General features: G+C 32.6%; 3 protein-coding genes across 4 annotated transcripts; all 3 read left to right on the forward strand.

Moving 5' to 3' along the window:
• Positions 1-466: 466 nt before the first annotated feature.
• Positions 467-7143, forward strand: LOC137836795 (potassium transporter 8-like). The gene is made up of 8 exons (XM_068645537.1): positions 467-1168; positions 1318-1810; positions 2019-2072; positions 3956-4216; positions 4298-4350; positions 5041-5164; positions 5261-5515; positions 5797-7143. The coding sequence occupies exons 1-8, from the start codon at positions 1130-1132 to the stop codon at positions 6852-6854; spliced, it is 2337 nt and encodes a 778-aa protein (XP_068501638.1). The 5' UTR covers positions 467-1129; the 3' UTR covers positions 6855-7143.
• A 2602-nt stretch (positions 7144-9745) lies between these two features.
• Positions 9746-14944, forward strand: LOC137836796 (uncharacterized). Of its 2 annotated transcripts, XM_068645539.1 has the most exons (8): positions 9746-10227; positions 10329-10421; positions 10740-10916; positions 11784-11954; positions 12769-12987; positions 13088-13176; positions 13861-14427; positions 14531-14944. In XM_068645539.1, exons 1-8 carry the CDS (start codon positions 10140-10142, stop codon positions 14564-14566), a joined length of 1440 nt encoding a protein of 479 aa, XP_068501640.1. In that variant the 5' UTR covers positions 9746-10139; the 3' UTR covers positions 14567-14944. The 2 variants fall into 2 exon arrangements, with proteins under 2 accessions (XP_068501640.1, XP_068501639.1); XM_068645538.1 differs by having other exon boundaries at positions 9838-10227; positions 13861-14944.
• A 4604-nt stretch (positions 14945-19548) lies between these two features.
• Positions 19549-19986, forward strand: LOC137836595 (uncharacterized). The gene has a single exon (XM_068645257.1). It carries the CDS (start codon positions 19549-19551, stop codon positions 19984-19986), a length of 438 nt encoding a protein of 145 aa, XP_068501358.1.
• The last annotated feature ends 319 nt before the right edge of the window (positions 19987-20305 follow it).

The following is a 20305-nucleotide window of genomic DNA, read 5'->3' on the forward strand; positions in this document are numbered from 1 at the left end:
GTAGTAGGTGTAATAGTAAATAATAATAAAGAAAGTTATAAATGATAGTTTTACTTTGGAAAATGATAGTGTTACTTTGAAAACATGTAGTAATTTTTAGAAGAGTATGAATGAGGAAGCCATTTTGTCCAAATCTGAGAACTGTCAGATTTACTGCAAACTGGTGGAGATGGTTAATGCTACTGCTCCCTCTGAACAATCTTTCTCTCATCATCCCCACCATCCTTCAAACATGACCAATTATATCTATATATATATATAATACTAGTTAAACATATTCTTAATAAAAATTAAAATATTTTATAGTATATAATTAGTGCAAATCTTATCTTATAAAATTTTTATGAGACTGAATACATCCAATTATATATAACTTGAAAATAATTGTGAAACAATGGTTTTAGTTTTTGAAAAGTATTGTTTATCTTGAAACATGATAAATATCATCTCTCTGTGTGTGTGTCTCAATAATAGTAGTAGTTGTCCACTTCATCTTTCATTCAAAACACAAAATATTCTCCTACGTATAGAATCTCAACAACACAAGAAAAGAAAATAAAAAAAAACATTATGGTACCTTATTTACACAGAACCATAAACTCACCTTCTCCACTACCCTTTCACCACCACACAACAAAACAAGCAAACCAAAAATACCTTCCTTCTTTTCCTCTATTTCTCCTACACATAAAAACACACACTCCACCATTCACTCATTATTCTAATCTACTTTTTTTCTGAACTAATCCTTCACTCCACCAACACCAACCCTTCCTAGTCACACCACCGTTTCTAAACTAAACTAAACTAAACTCCTTTGTTGCTTGTGTTCCTTGTTTGATCTTCTTTTGTCTTCATTTGTCCCTCTGATTTCAGCCACAACACACCCTTTTTCGTAAATATTAATATTAAAGTACCAACAGAAAGAGGGTGGTGGGAGAAGAAAAGTGGCGAGCCTCACACTGTGCCATTACCAAAGCCACTTTTTGTCTCTTGAGTTTTTTTTAAAGCTTTTTCTTTTTGTTTTTCATTGACTTGTTGATTCAAGAGGGGTTTTCTTCATCCTTTATCTAGCTGAAGAAGAGATCATGGTTGCTGTGTAGTTAGTTCTCAGAAATTCAACCCCATCATGGATCTTGAGTCTGTTATCCATAGGAACACAATTAAGGTAAGGCCAAGGCTTAGAAAGCCTGTGTGTGATGTGCCATGTGGCATTTTGAGCTAAAATACTATTGCAGGATGAGAAATATGTTTCATAATCTTTGGTTTGTATATGATTATCATATCATCATGGTGATGGTGATGTGATATATGCAGGAAGAATCATGGAAGACAGTGTTAACTTTGGCTTATCAAAGCTTGGGGGTTGTGTATGGAGACTTGAGCACTTCCCCACTTTACGTTTACAAAAGTGCTTTTGCTGAGGATATTCAGCATTCAGATACCAATGAAGAAATCTATGGGGTGTTGTCTTTTGTTTTCTGGACGCTCACACTGATTCCACTGCTCAAGTATGTGTTCATTGTGCTGAGAGCTGATGACAATGGTGAGGGAGGGACGTTTGCTCTGTACTCCTTGCTCTGCCGCCACGCCCGTGTTAGCTTGTTGCCCAACACTCAGCTTGCGGATGAGGACTTAACAGAGTACACCATAGACAATGGAACTGTTCCCATCAATAAGAAAAATGTTGGGTTGGGGTTGAAGAACCTGTTGGAGAAACACAGGGTGCTGCAAAGGGTGCTGCTTGTTCTGGCCTTGATAGGAACTTGCATGGTTATTGGGGATGGTGTGCTCACACCAGCAATTTCTGGTATTTGTGATGATGATATTGTGTGAATTTGGCTGCAAGCAAGGTTTTAAATTAAGGGCATATGCTTGATATTGCAAGAAATAGTACAAAAATCTTGACATTGTGGCTGAAATTGCAGTAACAAGCCGTTTTTTAAAACCTTGGTTGTAAGTAATGTACACACGAGTCTTGATAACTAACTTTTGTGTGATTTTTGGTCATTCTGCAGTTTTTTCTGCTGTGTCAGGTTTGGAGCTTTCCATGTCTAAAGAACAGCACAGATGTAAGTTTCTTTATAAACACAAAAAACTAATTTCTGTCACAAATTCTCTTGTCCTTATATTTCTCTTCTATTTTCTTCTCCATGAACTTGGCACTCACAGAAATCTAAAGATTTTATACAAACGTTTTCTGGGTCAGTAGTTAAATAAGTGTAATACACCAGAAGAAGAGAGGGAGAGAAACAGTTTTTTAACAACAGTATCAAAATCCTTAAAATTTAGAATTTCTCAACTTTTAATGCAGTTCTAGCAGTCTATACTTTGTGCTCTAAGGAAGGATTACAAATGGATTCTATAGGAGAAAGTTGTCCTTTTTTCTTGTTCCATTTTTTTTAATATGCAGTAAGATTCTTTATTCAGTTACCAATTTTTTTTATTGTAGATACTATATATCTAGCTTACAATTGCAGATAACACTATGGTAAAACGTTTTTGAATTTGTTCCCCAGAATTTAGCTTTGATGGGTAAGTTTCAAATCGGTTGGTACCCTGACCAAATCAATCTCGGGAATATGTTCCCACAACAATCTAGAAATTTAGAATAATTCTAGTTTTGTGTACTATTTTTTAATATTTGATACTGCAGTTATCTTAGCTGGCTGTGCATTACCTTAGGATGGTAGGATTTTTGCCCCCCCCAATGGCATATATGCTGTGAAGATATTAGTTAATAGTGAAAGGATTCTAGTTGGGCATCACAATAGATTTGTTTAATGAGTGAATAAGATCTGATTTGAACCATCACAGGAACCTCTAATTAGTGGACAAAAGGGGAGAACCAAAAGACAAGTGCATGCACAATTGTAGGTCCTCATAAATACAGATCAGTGGAAATTTCTTCGCCTTGATCAAAGCCAAGTCACTGTCTTGGTAAACTTCTATTTGAATACGTAACTGTTACTAAATTGATTGGAATAAAAATAGAAAGTACACATGAAAAGCATGGTTAAGATATGTAAAGCCTAACCCCACTAGTCAGAGATTTTTAAGTATAAAATAGTAGTTCCCTTGTAAAGTTGGACTCTCATTAGGTTATGATATGAAGCATTATGGTTTGGATGAGACTTCAATAAATCCCTGTGGAATAATCTAGAATAGTTGGCTGATGGTGTCTGATTGGATATAAAATTAGGTATGGCCAGTGGCCACTGTTAGACTGATCATGAACAGTGTCTGCAATTCCACTATTAGTAATAAATTATGATTATCGTGGCACCCCAACTAAACCTAATTCTGTCAACTTCAAAGAGTTGAAGCTGATGAAATTCCAGAATGAAGTCACCTAATCTTACTTTTTAATCTTGACCTCACTTTTGTCTCCTTGGATAATTTGACATCTGTATCATATTCTAGTGTTCAATAAAAAAATCATTTCAATTACTATGACAACAACTTTGGTAACTAGTATTTTTTATGCACCTCAACACCTGGCTTGATATACCCACTTGATGAATTATTTACCAGGAAAAACTACCACCTGAAAGTTAATTAATATGCTTTTTAAAATACTAATTAGTTTCAATTCAAGCAATCACATACACTTATACTAATTTGATGGCTAGTGTTATTCTTTAAAGCATAGAACCTCGTAAAAACTACTCAAATCCCGTGTTACTATATTTCAAACACTTATTTTAAATTACGTTTATGTGTCGGATGTGCGTATCAAACACGACTCGTAGGACATATATCGGTAAAATGTTAAACCCAAAAAATAGTTGTTAGATTTCTGACAATTATAGCACAGTTTTAACACAATTTTAAAAAGAAGAATTTATACACAATTTTCAACCAACATTAGAACTAGAAAATTTCCAACAAACATTAGAACTAGAAAATTTCCATGTGCTTTGCCTTAGCTAATTATTGGTTAATGGTTATGCAGATGTGGAGGTTCCAGTGGCTTGTGTAATACTGGTGTTTTTGTTTGCCCTTCAACATTATGGTACTCACCGTGTGGGATGTCTCTTTGCACCTGTTGTCTTGACCTGGCTACTTTGCATCAGTGCTATTGGTATTTACAACATCTTTCATTGGAATCCACATGTCTATCAAGCTCTCTCCCCATATTACATGTTCAAATTTCTGAAAAAGACTCAAAAGGGAGGATGGATGTCCTTGGGTGGAATTCTACTCTGTATAACAGGTATGGAGCAAATTGTTTACTAAACTGCTGTGTGCTTGATATATGCTATATCTTTCTGATATTATAATTTTTGTGTTCCAGGTTCAGAAGCCATGTATGCTGACTTAGGACACTTTTCACAATTGTCAATTAAGGTACATGAATGTTGCATTCATGACTGAAGATATACATATCAGCACCATCATGTCATTGATCTTTACTTGTATAGTTTCACTCTATTATTAGGTAAATGTGATTTATATGAAGAGCTGCGACCAGAGTTTTCACTTTTTGAAGTTGATTGTACCCTCTACAAATTGGAACTATGCTTTCCATTTGCAGAAATGTAGAAAGAGTGCAAGGAGTGTCTCATTGTTTATTTGATGTTTATGACATCTAATGTTTCAAACACAATAATTATACATTTATGCATAACATTTTGGTATATTGAGTCAGACAGAACCAACTTCTTTAATTTAAGGTCAGAAGTTAAAAAATGCAGCATGAACCAAGGTCTGAAAGAAGCAAAGATTTATCTTTTGAAAAGGGTTCTTTACCTTTATGGATCTGTGTGTGTTTGCTGCACACAGCATATTCATCTAGTGTTATGTTTCTTGATAACATCATCCAATACTAAACATGCTTGGCTTGAACCTTATGGTAACCTTTCTACCAGTTTTCATCTTCAACCATCCAATACTAAATTGGACTTTTCTTTTTTATAATTGATAATTGAGTTTCAAGCATCATTCATGGATGTCATGCTCTTGGTATATGGTTACTTCATTAGAATCCAATAGATGAATGATGATTAATAATTTGAACAAAAAATCATTTACCTGCAGATTGCATTCACCTTTTTGGTGTACCCTTCCTTAATCCTAGCATATATGGGACAAGCTGCATATCTTTCAAGACATCATTCCCTTGAAAGTGACTATCGAATTGGATTTTATGTATCAGTACCAGGTAAGTTCTTTATGATTTTATCTAAAAAGCACATATTCAAAGAAAGACTTGTGTTTACTTTTCTGCATAGCTTACTTTTCTTTTCCTTCTTTTCAGTAAAACTTAGATGGCCTGTTCTTGCAATAGCCATACTTCAAGCTGTGGTTGGAAGTCAAGCTGTCATCACAGGGACTTTCTCAATAATCAAACAATGTTCTGCTTTGGGATGTTTCCCCAAAGTCAAAATCATTCACACATCATCCAAGACGCATGGCCAGATTTACATTCCTGAGATAAACTGGAGTTTGATGCTGCTTTGTCTGGCTATTACAGTTGGATTTAGAGATACTAAACGCATGGGAAATGCAGCAGGTACCTCTCCATTATATATCTTCGTGAATCATGATGCCTATGAGTATGATAACTTAAATTGATCATGACTGAATAATTTCTAAAGGGTCAAGATTAAATTTGAAATATTTCAAGAGTAAATAATGTATGTGCTGATCTTTATATTGCCATTGCATCACAAGTTGCTGTTAAAATCATACTAATTATGACTTCAGATTGATTAACCATGGAATTTTTTTACAATCACAGGTCATAGAAGTTAAACAATCATTATAAATATTTTGTTTTCTTTGCTTTAACAGGCTTGGCTGTTATAACTGTCATGCTGGTGACCACTTGCTTAATGTCTCTGGTTATAGTCTTATGTTGGCACAAAAGCATTATGCTAGCAGTTTGCTTCCTATTGTTCTTTGGCTCCATTGAGGCACTCTATTTCTCAGCATCCCTGATCAAGTTCCTTGAGGGTGCTTGGGTCCCTATTGCCCTCTCCCTCATCTTTCTCATTTCCATGTATGTATGGCACTATGGCACAATAAAGAAGTATGAGTTTGATGTTCAGAACAAGGTTCCAATAAACTGGCTCCTCAGTTTAGGCCCCACTCTAGGCATTGTCAGGGTCAAGGGAATTGGGCTCATACACACTGAGCTTGTATCTGGGATCCCAGCTATTTTCTCCCACTTTGTTACCAATCTCCCTGCCTTCCACCAAGTTGTTATCTTCCTTTGTGTCAAGTCAGTCCAAGTGCCTCATGTCAGACCTGAAGAAAGGTTCTTGGTGGGTAGAGTTGGCCCAAAGGAGTTTAGGCTGTACAGGTGCATAGCCCGGTATGGCTACCGTGACATTCACAAGGATGACATGGAGTTTGAGAAGGATCTTGTGTGCAGCATAGCAGAATTCATCAGATCAGACACCTCAGAATATGGCCTAGGATTTGGAAGTTTTGAAGAAGATACAAAGATGACAGTTGTTGGGACTTCAGCATCAAACTTAGAGGGTTCAATAAGGATGTCTGAAGATGATCAACAAGATTCTCCAATGGAAGGCCCCTCAGAGTTGATAGAGGTTAAGCCTTCTCCTGAGAAAGTGAGGAAGAGAGTGAGGTTTGTTGTGCCTGACAGTCCACAGATTGATTTTGAAGCAAGAGAGGAGTTGCTTGAGCTAATGGAAGCAAAAGAGGCTGGAATGGCATTCATTCTGAGTCACTCATATGTGAGAGCAAAAAGTGGATCAAGCTGGTTGAAAAAATTTGTTATCAATTATGGATATGATTTCTTAAGGAGAAACTCTAGAGGACCAACATATGCTCTAAGCATACCTCATGCATCTACCTTAGAGGTAGGCATGATCTACCATGTATGAATAAGTTTTGGCTATAGTAGTTCTTATATCTAGTTTAGTTTTGTGACTAGTGATATTCTATGGTAGGTCAACCTTACACATAGTGATCATAAATGGTGGCATTTTGTATAGTGCCACCCTTCTCCAAGCTTCTTGACAAGTGCTGTCTACCTGTTATATTCACCTCTGGTTTTGTAATTTTTCTTGGTACATAAATAAGCTGTCTGTAGGGACTAGTTCCCCCAGTGTCTAGCAGGCTCTTTTTTGTCCTTTTGCTCTAGCATGAATCTCAAGTATAGATCATGTTCAAGATTTCTCTCATGAAAAAAAAGAGTTAATATCTTTGATAGTTTGGTAGGGTGTAGCTCCAAATACGACAATTTTGTCATACTTTCATAACTTTTATAAATTTTAATAATAGTTCTTTTCTTATTACCAATCAGTGATGATATGACATGTGTTTATGATGACATGACATGTATATAACAGTTAATATTTAAAATCACCAACTTCTTCATTTTACATTCGCAAATCAGTCTCAAGATACAAATACGTAGTTCATTCGTCTTTTCATCTGTATATTGATACAAATACGTAGTTCATCTGTCTTTTCATCTGCATGAACGACATTCACTTGATACAAATACGTAGTTCATCCATCTTTTCATTTGCATGGACGACATTAAATAGTTTATTAACCTATTTAATGTTTTAATTAAAAAATTAAATTGAATATTTTGTAAAATATAAAATACTAAATTTATTTTTTAAATATAAAATATCAAATTGAGATTTTTAAAGTCCTGATAATGGATACAAGGTTAATTGGAACTTTTAACATACCAAAAAACGTAACACAACAACATATAAAGAACTAAAAAAAGTAGCATCTAGTGTATAAAATTAAACGAAAAATTATGCCAATAAAATAATAAATAATTAAATATACGAATATTTTAAATTTGAGTTATAAGTGTCTAAGTAGTAACTTTTTAACAATTTGATTAAGCAATATATATCTTTAATTAATTTTTAAGCACTTTTTTTTTTTTTGCTGAATACAAATACATCATTTGATAGGGCTTTTAACATTTTGTTTTCTAAATAAAAGAAAGTGAATTCTTTGAATCTTAAAAGAAATTTGGAATCTTAAGAAAGATGATGTTCTTCGTTTCTTAAGTTTTTCTCTTTATCTTTTTCTTTGTTTGCTAATCCATCATTTCTTAATTTCTTTGAAAACTTTTGCTTTGGGTATTTGGTCTGTGTTCTTACTTCTTATTTATTATTCTTTTTTACAAATAAGGAATATTAGTGTAAATTAACAATTAAAAAAAGTGTGGATTAGAGGAAAAATATAAAAAAAAATCAATATTAATTATCCAGTATAAAACTTTCAAATTACACTTCAATTCTAAAAAAATAAATTAATTTAAACACTACAATAACGTCATTAAATAGGAATTAATCTTAAAATCTAAAAATAATTATTTATTTTTAGAGAATAAATTATTGGTATCTAAATAATTGGTAATTAAAACTTTGATAACTAATTAAATATCAATTTAAAAACTATTTATTAATAATAAAAATTAATTTAGATATTTATAAATTTTTAGTTTCTAAAATAATATTTAATTTATTTAATATGGTCTCTAATTTCTATTTAATAATTTTTTAATAATAAAATTTGTGTACAATCAATACAAATTTTAGAAAATGTGAGAATAATTTATTATCTAAGTATTTCAGACTATTTTGGCTACAAAACTGGGAAATGGAGCCTAAAATTCTGCATGTGCACACTAAATTCATTCAAAATGATGATGATACACCAAAAGACTTCACTTTCATGATTGGTAATAGTTACATGAAGCGTAACTTGGACGATACTTGACTAAGAAAAGAAGGGGAGTTTCTATTTTGACCATAAAGACAACAAAATGAAAGTCAGATTCCAAGAACTTGCAAAAGAAAATTCCTAAACTCACAGCACAAATAATCAAAAGCATCAACATGTTCTTAGTATTGAGTAGGAAATCTAAACCAAAGAAGCACATAGCAAGGTGAGATGTATTCATTGCAAGAAAAAGAGAATATACATGTTGGAGATCTCACATCAACCAGAAATTAACACATTTCATAGTATATAAGTAGGTGCAAATCTCACCTTATAAGTCGAGACATTTCATAGTATATAAGTGGATGCAAACCTCAACGTATAAGCCGAGATATTTCATAATATATAAGTGGACGTAAACCTCATCTTATAAGTCAGTTTTATGAGGTTGAGTTAGACTTAAAGTCCACTTCTTAATAAATGTAAAAGAAAACAAAACCAAAAGAAAAGGGAAGTTATCTCTTGCTTTGGTATCTGTGATTAGTTTGATGGAACTCTTTGTCACACAATATTCAGTAGTATTGGATCCATAACTTCGCCTTTATTTTGTGTTAACTTACACTTATCGTTTAGGAATAATATTATAGCTTAGCAGCAACGCAAGTAGTTTTGCATGAAATGAAATAAATTAAGGAGTTTGTAATGGTTTGTACATTGATTTAAGACAAATAATAATGCTTCATAAGTGATGTGCTGGTTTGAAATCACATTCAGGGAACATTCACAAACATTGAAGTTTGAACATGATATATCAAATCTCGTGAAAGCTTATCCTAAGTAATCTTGAATCTTGAGCTATTGTTTCAGTGAGTAATATGGTAAATATAGTAAAATCAGCAACAAAAAAATGTCTCATACAATCATCTTATTCATATGACAGTTTCATATTTTATAAATCTCTATGACACGTGGATGATTCACATGTGATTATTTAACCTTAATAATGGTTTTAGTTTGAATCTTGAATATGCATATATGTGAACCAAATCCTAGCATTGAATGTAAAAAAAATGGTATGTGGTGAGTTATTTGAAGTTTCCCTTGGGAGAGGAGCCAAAGTGAAATGGGAAACTTATACTATAAATGCAAGCTTTGTGGAACCACCTTGTCGAGTATTGTTACAAAGACACGACAATCTAAAACACAGATCCATATGATTCCATCTCACTATCAGTTCTAAAGTCTGTCTCCTCTGTCTCTCTGCCATGTCTCTGTCACCACTACAAGTCTTGTTTGTTTCTCTATGTTCCTAATCCTTACTTTTTTCTTTCTGAAAAGGGTGGGGACTCGTTTCATTTCATGTGAAGAAACTGTGGTTTGTTTCTCTTATCAAAATGCATAGCCTTGTATATTAGACATTCATTGTGTGTCATGTGTGAGCATTTCTCATTAACTGAAGCAAGGGAACAATGAGTAGGAGTTGTTCTGTGCTGCTTTTTGCCTTTGTACTTGTGCTTTGTCTCTTCTCTCCAACTTCAGCCACACCACCTCCTGCTAGTGAGTGCAACAAGCTCTTGAGTCTAAACCAATTCCTTCAGTTGAATTTTCTTCCCATTAGAGTTTTCTTGCTCATGAGTTCAATTTCATGTGACATGCAGAAGTTGTTACTGGGGTTGTTTCCAATGTGGTTTCTGCTCTTGTTAAATGGCTATGGTCACTAAGTGTAAAATCCACAACCAAACCTGGTAGAGGTAAAGATCTTTCATTAAGTTCACTCTTAAAATATGCATGTTTGGACTTTTAACTTATGCATAAGTTAAGACAAGTTAATTTCATTTCTTTAAAGAACTTATGGAGAAATTTTTCCAAACAAATGCTATGCACTATCAGTATAAAAAGTTTGAGTACGTGTTTGGCTATTAGAAATCATCATCTTTAGTATTATTTTGAGAAAAATTGTCATAAAAGTCCATGAGTTTATCATACATATATAATTGATACATACACTATTTACTTGTATTTTCAAAGTACTAACATATTGGTCTTTCTTGATGGGAATCATTTCTCAGTACAACATAGTCGTTCCATGGTTAAATTTGAAAGTGACTACAATGTGGAAACAATATTTGATGGAAGTAAGCTTGGAATTGAGCCACACTCAGTGAAAATATCTCCAAATGGTGAATTTCTTGTACTGGATTCTGAGAACAGTAACATCTACAAGATCTCTGGTTCAATGTCCAGACGTAAGCTTTCTTTGCTGAAATTGTCTAAGCTTGATTATACCCTTTTTTCAAATACATTCCTCTTTGGTTTTTCTTGGTTGGCTTATAGAAGATAAAAGTACTTTGGCATTGTTGCTTTACTTTGCTTCATTATTCCAAAATATTAGATTCGAAATTCAGGCAATGTTTTTTAAGAATGTGTGTTGTTTGAGTTTTTTCTTGTTCATGGACTTTGCTTCATTCCCGGGACATCTTTTGATTCTACTAGGCTGTTGTACAGATTCTTGATGAACTTTTGTTAAGCAGAAGCTTCCGTTTTTTAAGGTACCACGTAGCTTTAGCCACCCAAAACAAAGTATAATATGCCTGCACATTCTTTTACTTTCAAATGAATAAAAAAGATCTACAGAATAAAAAAGTACAAATCTTAAAACACAGAACTTCCTTTTGGCTTCCTTACCCCACTCTAGTCCTTTACCTTTTTGTTGGTTCTTCTTTCTTCATAATATTTAAATGTCACATCCACAATAATTCAATTTTGTTATTTTGAGTTTCTTGAAAAAGGCTACACCATCTGTTACATCAAAATAAACAAAAATATATGATTTGGCTTCTGAATTAGACTTGTTTCAGCTTGTTGACATATGATTAGGTACACTTTTGCAGTTGAGTACTTATCTTTGGAGTCTGTGACATAAGACCATATAAAACATTGTAAACTATGAACTCATTGATATTTAACAAATAACTTGAGCTTCTATCAAAATAAGCCAATCTAGTTGATTGAAAATCAGAAAGAAATTCTACTCTTTATTGGTGATATATTGTAGCTAATTTGTTTGCATTTCATTATGTTTGATTTTGCCGTGATGAATGAATGAACCACAGATAGCAGACCCAAATTGCTTGCTGGATCTTCTGAAGGGTATATTGGACACATAGATGGGAGGCCTAGAGAAGCTAGAATGAACCACCCTAAAGGGCTTACAGTGGATGACAGAGGGAATATTTACATAGCAGACACATTGAATATGGCCATCAGAAAAATCAGTGATGAAGGTATATGCACAAAATTCCTTGAACTCTCAAATTGCTTAAGAATGAAACGAGTGAACCAATATGGTGAAATTCTCAAAATGGAAGACCTTCTATGTTACATAATTATACTCTTCTTAACCTCCTTATGGATTCCATCTTTCTATGTTGTTTTGGACGCCAGAAATTATTGCATTCTTTATATGAGTGTTGTTACAAATCTGAGACCGAATATCCCCTGTCAATTCGTTCTTTCGTCCACTCTTCCTTTTTTAGCAGTCAACAATGTGTGAGGGTTGAGATACTTCAAAGACACTTCAACGCTCAAGTCAACTAGGAACTGAGATGTTTATAAGTCCAGAACTAGAAAAGTCATTATCCTTTTTCATGAGAATCATGTTCTATTTATAACTTTCTATTAGACTTTTTTTTTTAATGACGCTGGCCCAGGTCCAATAACTCCTTAGTTTAGATTAGTTGCTTATTACTCCCAAGCTAATCTAATTGACCAACCAAGTCGTTCTAATAGCCAAAAGGCCGTGTGAGCGTTTACCTTGTCGACTATTCAGTAGCCAGATAGGACAATGACTTTTTCTGAAATTGAAAAATATAGTTGTGTCACGAGAAGATTGTCCAATACCACACTTTCAAAGCATCTAATAATTTCTCAAGCAAGAAATTATTATATGGTCCAGGACTACATGATTCTGAGCCACTTAATGATTTCTCAAGCGTCAAGTTATTGAAAGGTCCAAGACTGTGATTCTGACCATTTTTTGAATGACATGTGACTTGATTTTCTTAATATGCTCAACTCTATGACATGCCTTTTGTGCAGGGGTTACCACCATTGCAGGTGGAAAATGGGGCCATGCAGGAGGGCATGTTGATGGTCCAAGTGAGGATGCTAAATTTTCAAATGACTTTGATGTAGTTTATGTTGGTAGCAGCTGCTCTCTTTTGGTGGTGGATAGAGGAAACCATGCAATTCGAGAGATCCAACTCCATCAAGAAGACTGTACTACTTATGAGGAACAGGACTATAGTTTCAACTTAGGTATATATGATTCCTTGTAAAATGATCTCATGTATTTATCTTTATCCCTTTAAAATCTTAGAGCATGTTGATCTTCAAAAGCTATGCATTAACATTATAGGCATAGCTGTGCTTGCTGCTGTTGGATTCTTTGGCTATATGTTAGCATTGCTGCAATGGAGGGTGAGAGCTATGTTTTCTTCTCCGGATGTAAGTAACTCATGCTAATTATTTGCTTCTGTGGCATGTTTCCTGAACCATTGTACCAAGTTTAAGAGCCTATAAATTTCTAAACAACATTTGGTTTTGAGGTATAAATCTCTTCCTTGGTCGTAGTACACTCCTTGTTATGTTCTAAATAACCACTTGTACACTAAAGTGGAATATGTTTTCTGTATTCTTGATCACAGAACAGAACATTGTTTATTAAACATCTTATAGTATAAGAGTAATAGGCTAGATATAGTCATGTTCATCATCTTACTTTCTCATTTCAGTTCTATTGAGTAGTAAACTTTAAGCTTACTGTGTGATAAATGCCATAGAATGAATATTTTCTGTGTGAGCCAAATTGACATCACTAATACAAAAAGTAGATAGAAAGACCAATTTGATCCAATAAAAACACTAAAAAAAAGTGGTCAAGTGAAACTTTTTAATAGGGGAAGAAACTAAAAGAAAAAAAAAATGAGAGTAAAAGTGTTCTTTAGTCAAATAAATAGTACATGTATCTATGTACAAGAGTTTTACATGGTTATTATTCACTCACCATCATGTATGCAAACTTGTTGACTTCTATAGTTTAAGAATCATACTAAGAAATTTGATTGGCTGATAATGAAATTTAAACTTATATTATAAACTGTGAAAATCATAACCTTGTTTCATTTTCAGGATCCAAGAGCCCCTCCAAGGAGCAAAGGAGCACCATTTGTTGCACAGCCAATGCAAAGGCCTCCTCCTCCTGCTGCAACTAAGTCATTCAGGCCTCCTTTGATTCCAAATGAGGATGAATTTGAGAAACAAGATGAGGGCTTCTTTGTTTCTCTTGGAAGGCTATTCCTGAACTCTGGTTCATGCATGAGTGAAATTTTGGGTGGCTTGTTCACAGGATCCAAAAGGAAACCACTGCAATACAATCAGTATCAGCAGCAGTATCAGTATGGTAACAGACATCCCAATACATGGCCCATGCAAGAGAGTTTTGTCATTCCTGATGAAGATGAACCTCCTTCCATAGAAACCAGAACACCAACACCTAGGGAAACCTACCCTCTCATGACCAAAGAGCTGGAAAAGCCACAGCAGTTCAAGCCAAGCAGGGGCTACTTGAACAACAGGTGGGAGGGTGGTGACTATGAAGAACACCATCATCAACAACTTCAACAGCATCATCAGCAACAACTTCAACAGCATCATCAACAGCAGCATCCCAAGTTGCAACACCAGCAGCAGCAACAGGTCAAACTTCAACACCAGCACCAAGTTCACACACGTTATTCTTCCACCCCTCAAGGTTATTATGAGCAAAACTGTGAGACAAATGAGATTGTGTTTGGTGCAGTTCAAGAGCATGATGGAAGGCGAGAAGCCATGGTGATAAAGGCTGTGGATTATGGGGATCCAAAGTTCAGTCACCACAACATTCGTCCCAGATTAAACTATGTTGGTTATTCCCATGGTTATTGAATATTAGTGATGATTTCGTAGCATCAAAGTGATAGAACTCATTGACTTTGCTAAGAATATGAAGAGAGAGTAGTGCTCTAGATAAGTCACATTAGTCTTGAAATCACAAATCAAAATTACAAGAAAGAGAAAGAGAGAGAGAGGACATACTAATCCTCAAAAGTTTCTTTATAGAATGAATGTTGCAAGCGAGTTTCATTCAATGTTTTAATGTAAAATTGAAAAGACTCATGATAGTTCCAAACTCCCTTTTTTCTATAACATTACAAATTCATAAATTATTATTTCATTATAACATTCTATTTACAAGAAAAATATTAATTTAAAATTTATTTCAGAAACGGTACCAGTGAGGACTATACGACTGAAGTTACATCTCGATCCCCATCACTAGATTGACCGAGGTAAATGTCCACATTCATAGGGTCAACTGATAGCACAAGTTCAATTACGTTCAATCAAGGTCTGCGAAACTAATCCGCGATTAAGAGTTAGGTAATGCAGCCAAGGTTTTTGCTACCAAATTTAGAATCTAAATAATTAGTAGTTAAAATCTTGATATCTAAAATTGGTTTTTATCTAATGATTTTCTTGTAGTGTATATCGTTTCATATCTTGATTGTATAAATATGGTTTCAAAACTACCAAACCATTTTTTATCTCAATATTCCCATAATAATAATTTGTTCTTTCTTATTGTATTTGGTTATGACTTCTCAATTATGATAGATGTGTTCATCCTCAAATCTATATTGCTAAAGGAATTTAATTAAAATTCTTAATCATAAATTACATCGTGTTAAATAAGCTAAAATTACATATTAATAAAAGAGCTTAATCCAACAGAGTTTATGGTTACTAAGGTTCATTATAAAAGAGTATAGATAGACATAGATGACAGGTCAAAGTTAAGTTTAATGACATTTATGACTCATTAAGACTTCATTTATTTCAGCGTGAAGTGACAAAAGTATATCCCACCGAAAAGATAAAGTCGAGAAGGAGAATTTGAGAGGACAAAACCGATAAGAAGATACGAGAAGATAAAATTGAAAAACAAAACTCTTAAAAATGAGCGTCAAATAACCATATTTAGACAAAAAAAAAACAAAACAAACATGTAGTTAAAGAATATTCAAAATTTAGTTTTCATTTATAATAACATATACTACTAATGATTTATAGGATAATTAAATATGAAACTAAAAAAATTGTAATAACATATAATACTATTGATTTATAGGATGATTAAATATGAAACTAGAGTATATAATTGCATCCAATGTCAATAATGATTACTTTTGAATAGTACGTAAAAAAAAATATGTAAATGAAAGTAATAATAGCTAAACACATGAAAATGATAATAAAATACTCCAGTAGTCCTATAATGAAATCCTAATTATCATATCATTTATACATAATTGAACACTAGCTACATAATCATTACTTTTGGATTTGGATTTGGATTTGGCATGCGAGTTCGTATTATTGGCTGCTTTTCTTGTAATCACAGCTGTGCATCCCATGCTAAAATATATACCTAATCATTGCTCAATAATTTTAATTTATGTTCATGAGTAATCGTGATATATATTTTTATTTGGTTTGATGATTAATCTGTGATAAATATAATTAAATTATTAGAACATGCTGCACAATCAAACTCCTAATTAACCTACACAAGAATCTTACTAAATGATCAATACACTATGAATCTTTGAAAACCATATTAATATTTAAAAACATGGTATGTAGGTGAACATATTAATAGATGGGTTTTGTTAACAAGTGTTTGTTGTAAGTTACAAATTGAGTTCGATAAAAACAACTCATAACAGGGAGTTGTGACATTTTTGAACGAACGAATCCAATAAAAAACAACTTAAAATAGGAAGTTATGACATTCTCGGACAATCGAGTTTGACAAAAAACAATTCAAAATAAGAAATTGTGGCATTCTTAGACGATCAAGTCCAACCAAAAACAACTTAGAACAAGGAGTTGTGACATTCTCGAACGATCAAGTTCGATAAAATCAACTCAGAACAGAGAGTTGTAACATATCCTAATGACCAAATCCAACAAAAAAATATTACACAATACGAAATTGTGTTTTTGTTCAGACCGCCAGGTCCAACCAAAAGTAACTCTGAACAGAGAGTTGCAACGACACTAAATTTAATTTAGCATTTTTTCTCGAAACATATTTCGTGGTATCCAACGATCAAACCACTTGAACAATATTTCGTGGTATTATAATATTATAAATTATTATAATTATATAATTACAATATTGCACATCAAATATTTAATGTTAAAATAATGAGTAATAACAATAATTTCTTAATATATACCCATACAAATACTAGTACAATTTTATTTGGAAAACATTGTTTAAATCGGAGTTAAAGACTGAGATTGAATTGAAACATAAGTTAACAAATATTTAAATATCTATCCTTATGATTATAATAATGAATTAAATGTTTTTTCATAAAATATATCATGAATCTATAGAAAAAAGGTTCGTTGATTCCAACCAACATCAATTGTATCTATATTTTTTTTTTATCTATATATGTGTATGAGAAAATTAAGCAATGTTTGTGTGAAAAGTAAGCAATTATAAACATACATATAGTATATGAACTAAAAACAAAAAAAAGAATATCTTAACATTGAAGTTTATTATGTACATTATAATAATTAGTAACATTTTTGCATTTTTGCATTTTTCCACCAACCTTCTTCTTTAGTCGCATTATATGTAATAGTTTTTAAGGTACTTGAAAATTGAAACATTTGTTTTATAAGGTAATTAATTAAGATTATACTTGTTCTTTATTTTGTTCATGAGTGGAAGAGTATTCTTTTGTTTGATACGTAGAAGTATAGATATACGGTCCTACGAAGACAACAATGGTAATTTTCTTTCTATAAAATAAGATCAGAAAAAAAAATCCACGTATATTGGGTCAATTTAATTAGCTGTATAATTACAATTTTTTTAATCATATAATTAATATAAAAAAAGTATGAAATGAAATAAATGTGTGTGAGTATGATCAAGATTAATAATAGTATTATTTTAATTTTTGTATTATTTCCGTATTTATTCTTTATTTTATTGTTTAAGGAAAGTCTCTTCTCTTTGGGAAGAGAAATTTAATTCCTCATTAAGAAATCAATTGTATAAAGATCAAAACATCTCCAAATAATTTGAATCAATGTACATATATAAATTTATCTTATATAAAAATGTGTAAGAGTAGAAAGAAAATAAATATAATATCATATTATTATTTTTAACTTAGTTTTCTTGACTAGATAAAAAAATACACCTACCTTAATGACATTATAAGTTTTACAAAAAGATAAAAGAATTTTATCAATAGAGTAAATAATCGATTACAGAATAATCTTATTATATCCTTGTTATGGAACTAACTCTAAAAAAAATTGCATTATATAATAAGGGATGAGATATAATTTATACTATTTATTATCATATTCATTATAAATTCATCTTATATGTTTTTAAAATATTTATAAATGATTAGTAGAGTTAATATTCATTTTAAAAATAAGCACTCTTATTCTTATTTATAAACTTCAATTTAAAAATACAGCGGGGGTCTTTTATGGAATTTTAATTGCATTAATTAATTTTAGATGAGAATATTATTAATTAACATGAATGGGAGAATGCATTAATAAATATTTATAAGAGATAAAAAAGTATTAATGACAAATAATTTCAAAAGTATTATTACTATCTATTAAATTAAATTCTTTTTTTAATCATGATAAATTAAATAATCGAGACTTATAATAAATGTACCTATATAGGAAAATGATGACCTAAATAGTACCCGAAGTTGATTATACAACTGCTAACGTTCGGTCATCTCTTTGCTTCTCACTTTAAGTCTTATTTTTTAATTACTTGAGCTCGTCGGATTGACTTGAAAAAGATATTTCAACAATCAAGTACTTTGTGTAAAGAGTGTATAGTGAAAACTGATTAAAGCGTGTCTTACCTTATACCCCTATAGAAGATTTATTTATAATGTTTAGTCATGTACTTTTGTTGTAATGGACCGAATCTATATAATATTATAGCGTGATCGTGATTTATGGAGATATATATTGGTATATTCGAAAATATCTTTAATAAATTAATATTTTTTACTGAATTAGTGTTAGTTGATTTTTGGAAATGTCATCCAGATTCAGCGAGACATATCATGATTCGTACGAAGTTTTTATAATTAATGTTGTTCAGTTATTGAGTGTCTTTATTCTATACAAGAAGAGTTGGTCATCAAAACCGAATAATTGACTCCTCCGATATTGACCATACTATAAAAAAAATATATGATTATTCTTAATACACCTTTTTAATGTAAAAAAATCTTACTAATTATTAATATAATGTATATTTTAAGTGCATTTTTAACGTGAATTAATATTGGTTAGAAAGTCGCAAAGTTACATGAATTTTATTTTAATAAGCTTTGACCAGTAAACACAATATATTACTGACATTTTTTTAAAAGTAATTATACCAAAATATAATAATCTGATTATATATAATAATAGTTTATAATTGAAATTACTGAAGGATGATAGAACAAAAGTCTTTAGACACATGTATAATATAAAAACCAGAGGAATTATTATTTATTTATTAAAAAAAACTGTTTCAGTGAGTATAAGATGAGAACCGGCATTTCCCGGTGTGAGTTACTAAGCACCCGTTACTAATAAAAGCGCAAATTCCGCGATTCTGTTACACTCTTAAAACCTTCACACTATTTATTCATTCATTCACTCATTTCACTGAGAAACCCACAAAATCCAAACCCAAACCCTTTTTCTCCGGCTACGATGACAGTATTATCGCCGGCGACCGCCACCGAATCCGGCGAAGGAGCGGTGCGGATCGCGGTCGCCAAGCGACGCTGCATGTTCCTCTGCCTGCCGTGCTTCCCCTCCGAAAAGTCATCGTCGACGTGGTGGCAGGATCTGCTGACTCCGGCGAACAAGGAGCGGTGGTGGTACCGGCGGTGGAAGACGGTGAGGGAATGGAAAATCTTCGTTCGCCGCTTCAACAACTACAGCAGCAACCACTCCAAGAGGCACGGCTCCTTCCGCTACGATCCGCTTAGCTACGCGCTCAACTTCGACGACGGAACCGCTGCCGAAGACGACGGTCACTGCTACAAAGGCTTCTCCGAGCGCTTCGCCTCCGTTCCGCCGCCGGAGAAATCTTTCGCGTACTCGAGCGAGGAGCACGCGCCACCGGTTTCGAAATTCGAGAAATGAGGCCGCTCTGACGTACTGAGGCTGGAAAGCGCCGTGTTGTTCATAGTTAGGTTTTTCTCTTTTCATTTTTTGTTTTATTTTGTTGTATATTAAGAAAACTAGGAACGAAACAAAACGATCATAATAATACCTTTTTCTGTTTTAAAATTAATTTTAACTATATTTAATTTTATATTGTTTTTCTATTATAATACTTGTTTTGTATTTGTCTTGTTAATTTTCTTAGGAATATGAAAACCTTTTTACTACGAAATATCACTGAAAATTTTCCGGCTATTGAGATTGAAAGCATGGAGTATTTTTTTATATATAAACCTTT

This window comes from Phaseolus vulgaris, chromosome 4, assembly GCF_000499845.2.
Source record: "Phaseolus vulgaris cultivar G19833 chromosome 4, P. vulgaris v2.0, whole genome shotgun sequence".
Classification (NCBI taxonomy): Eukaryota; Viridiplantae; Streptophyta; class Magnoliopsida; order Fabales; family Fabaceae; genus Phaseolus; species Phaseolus vulgaris.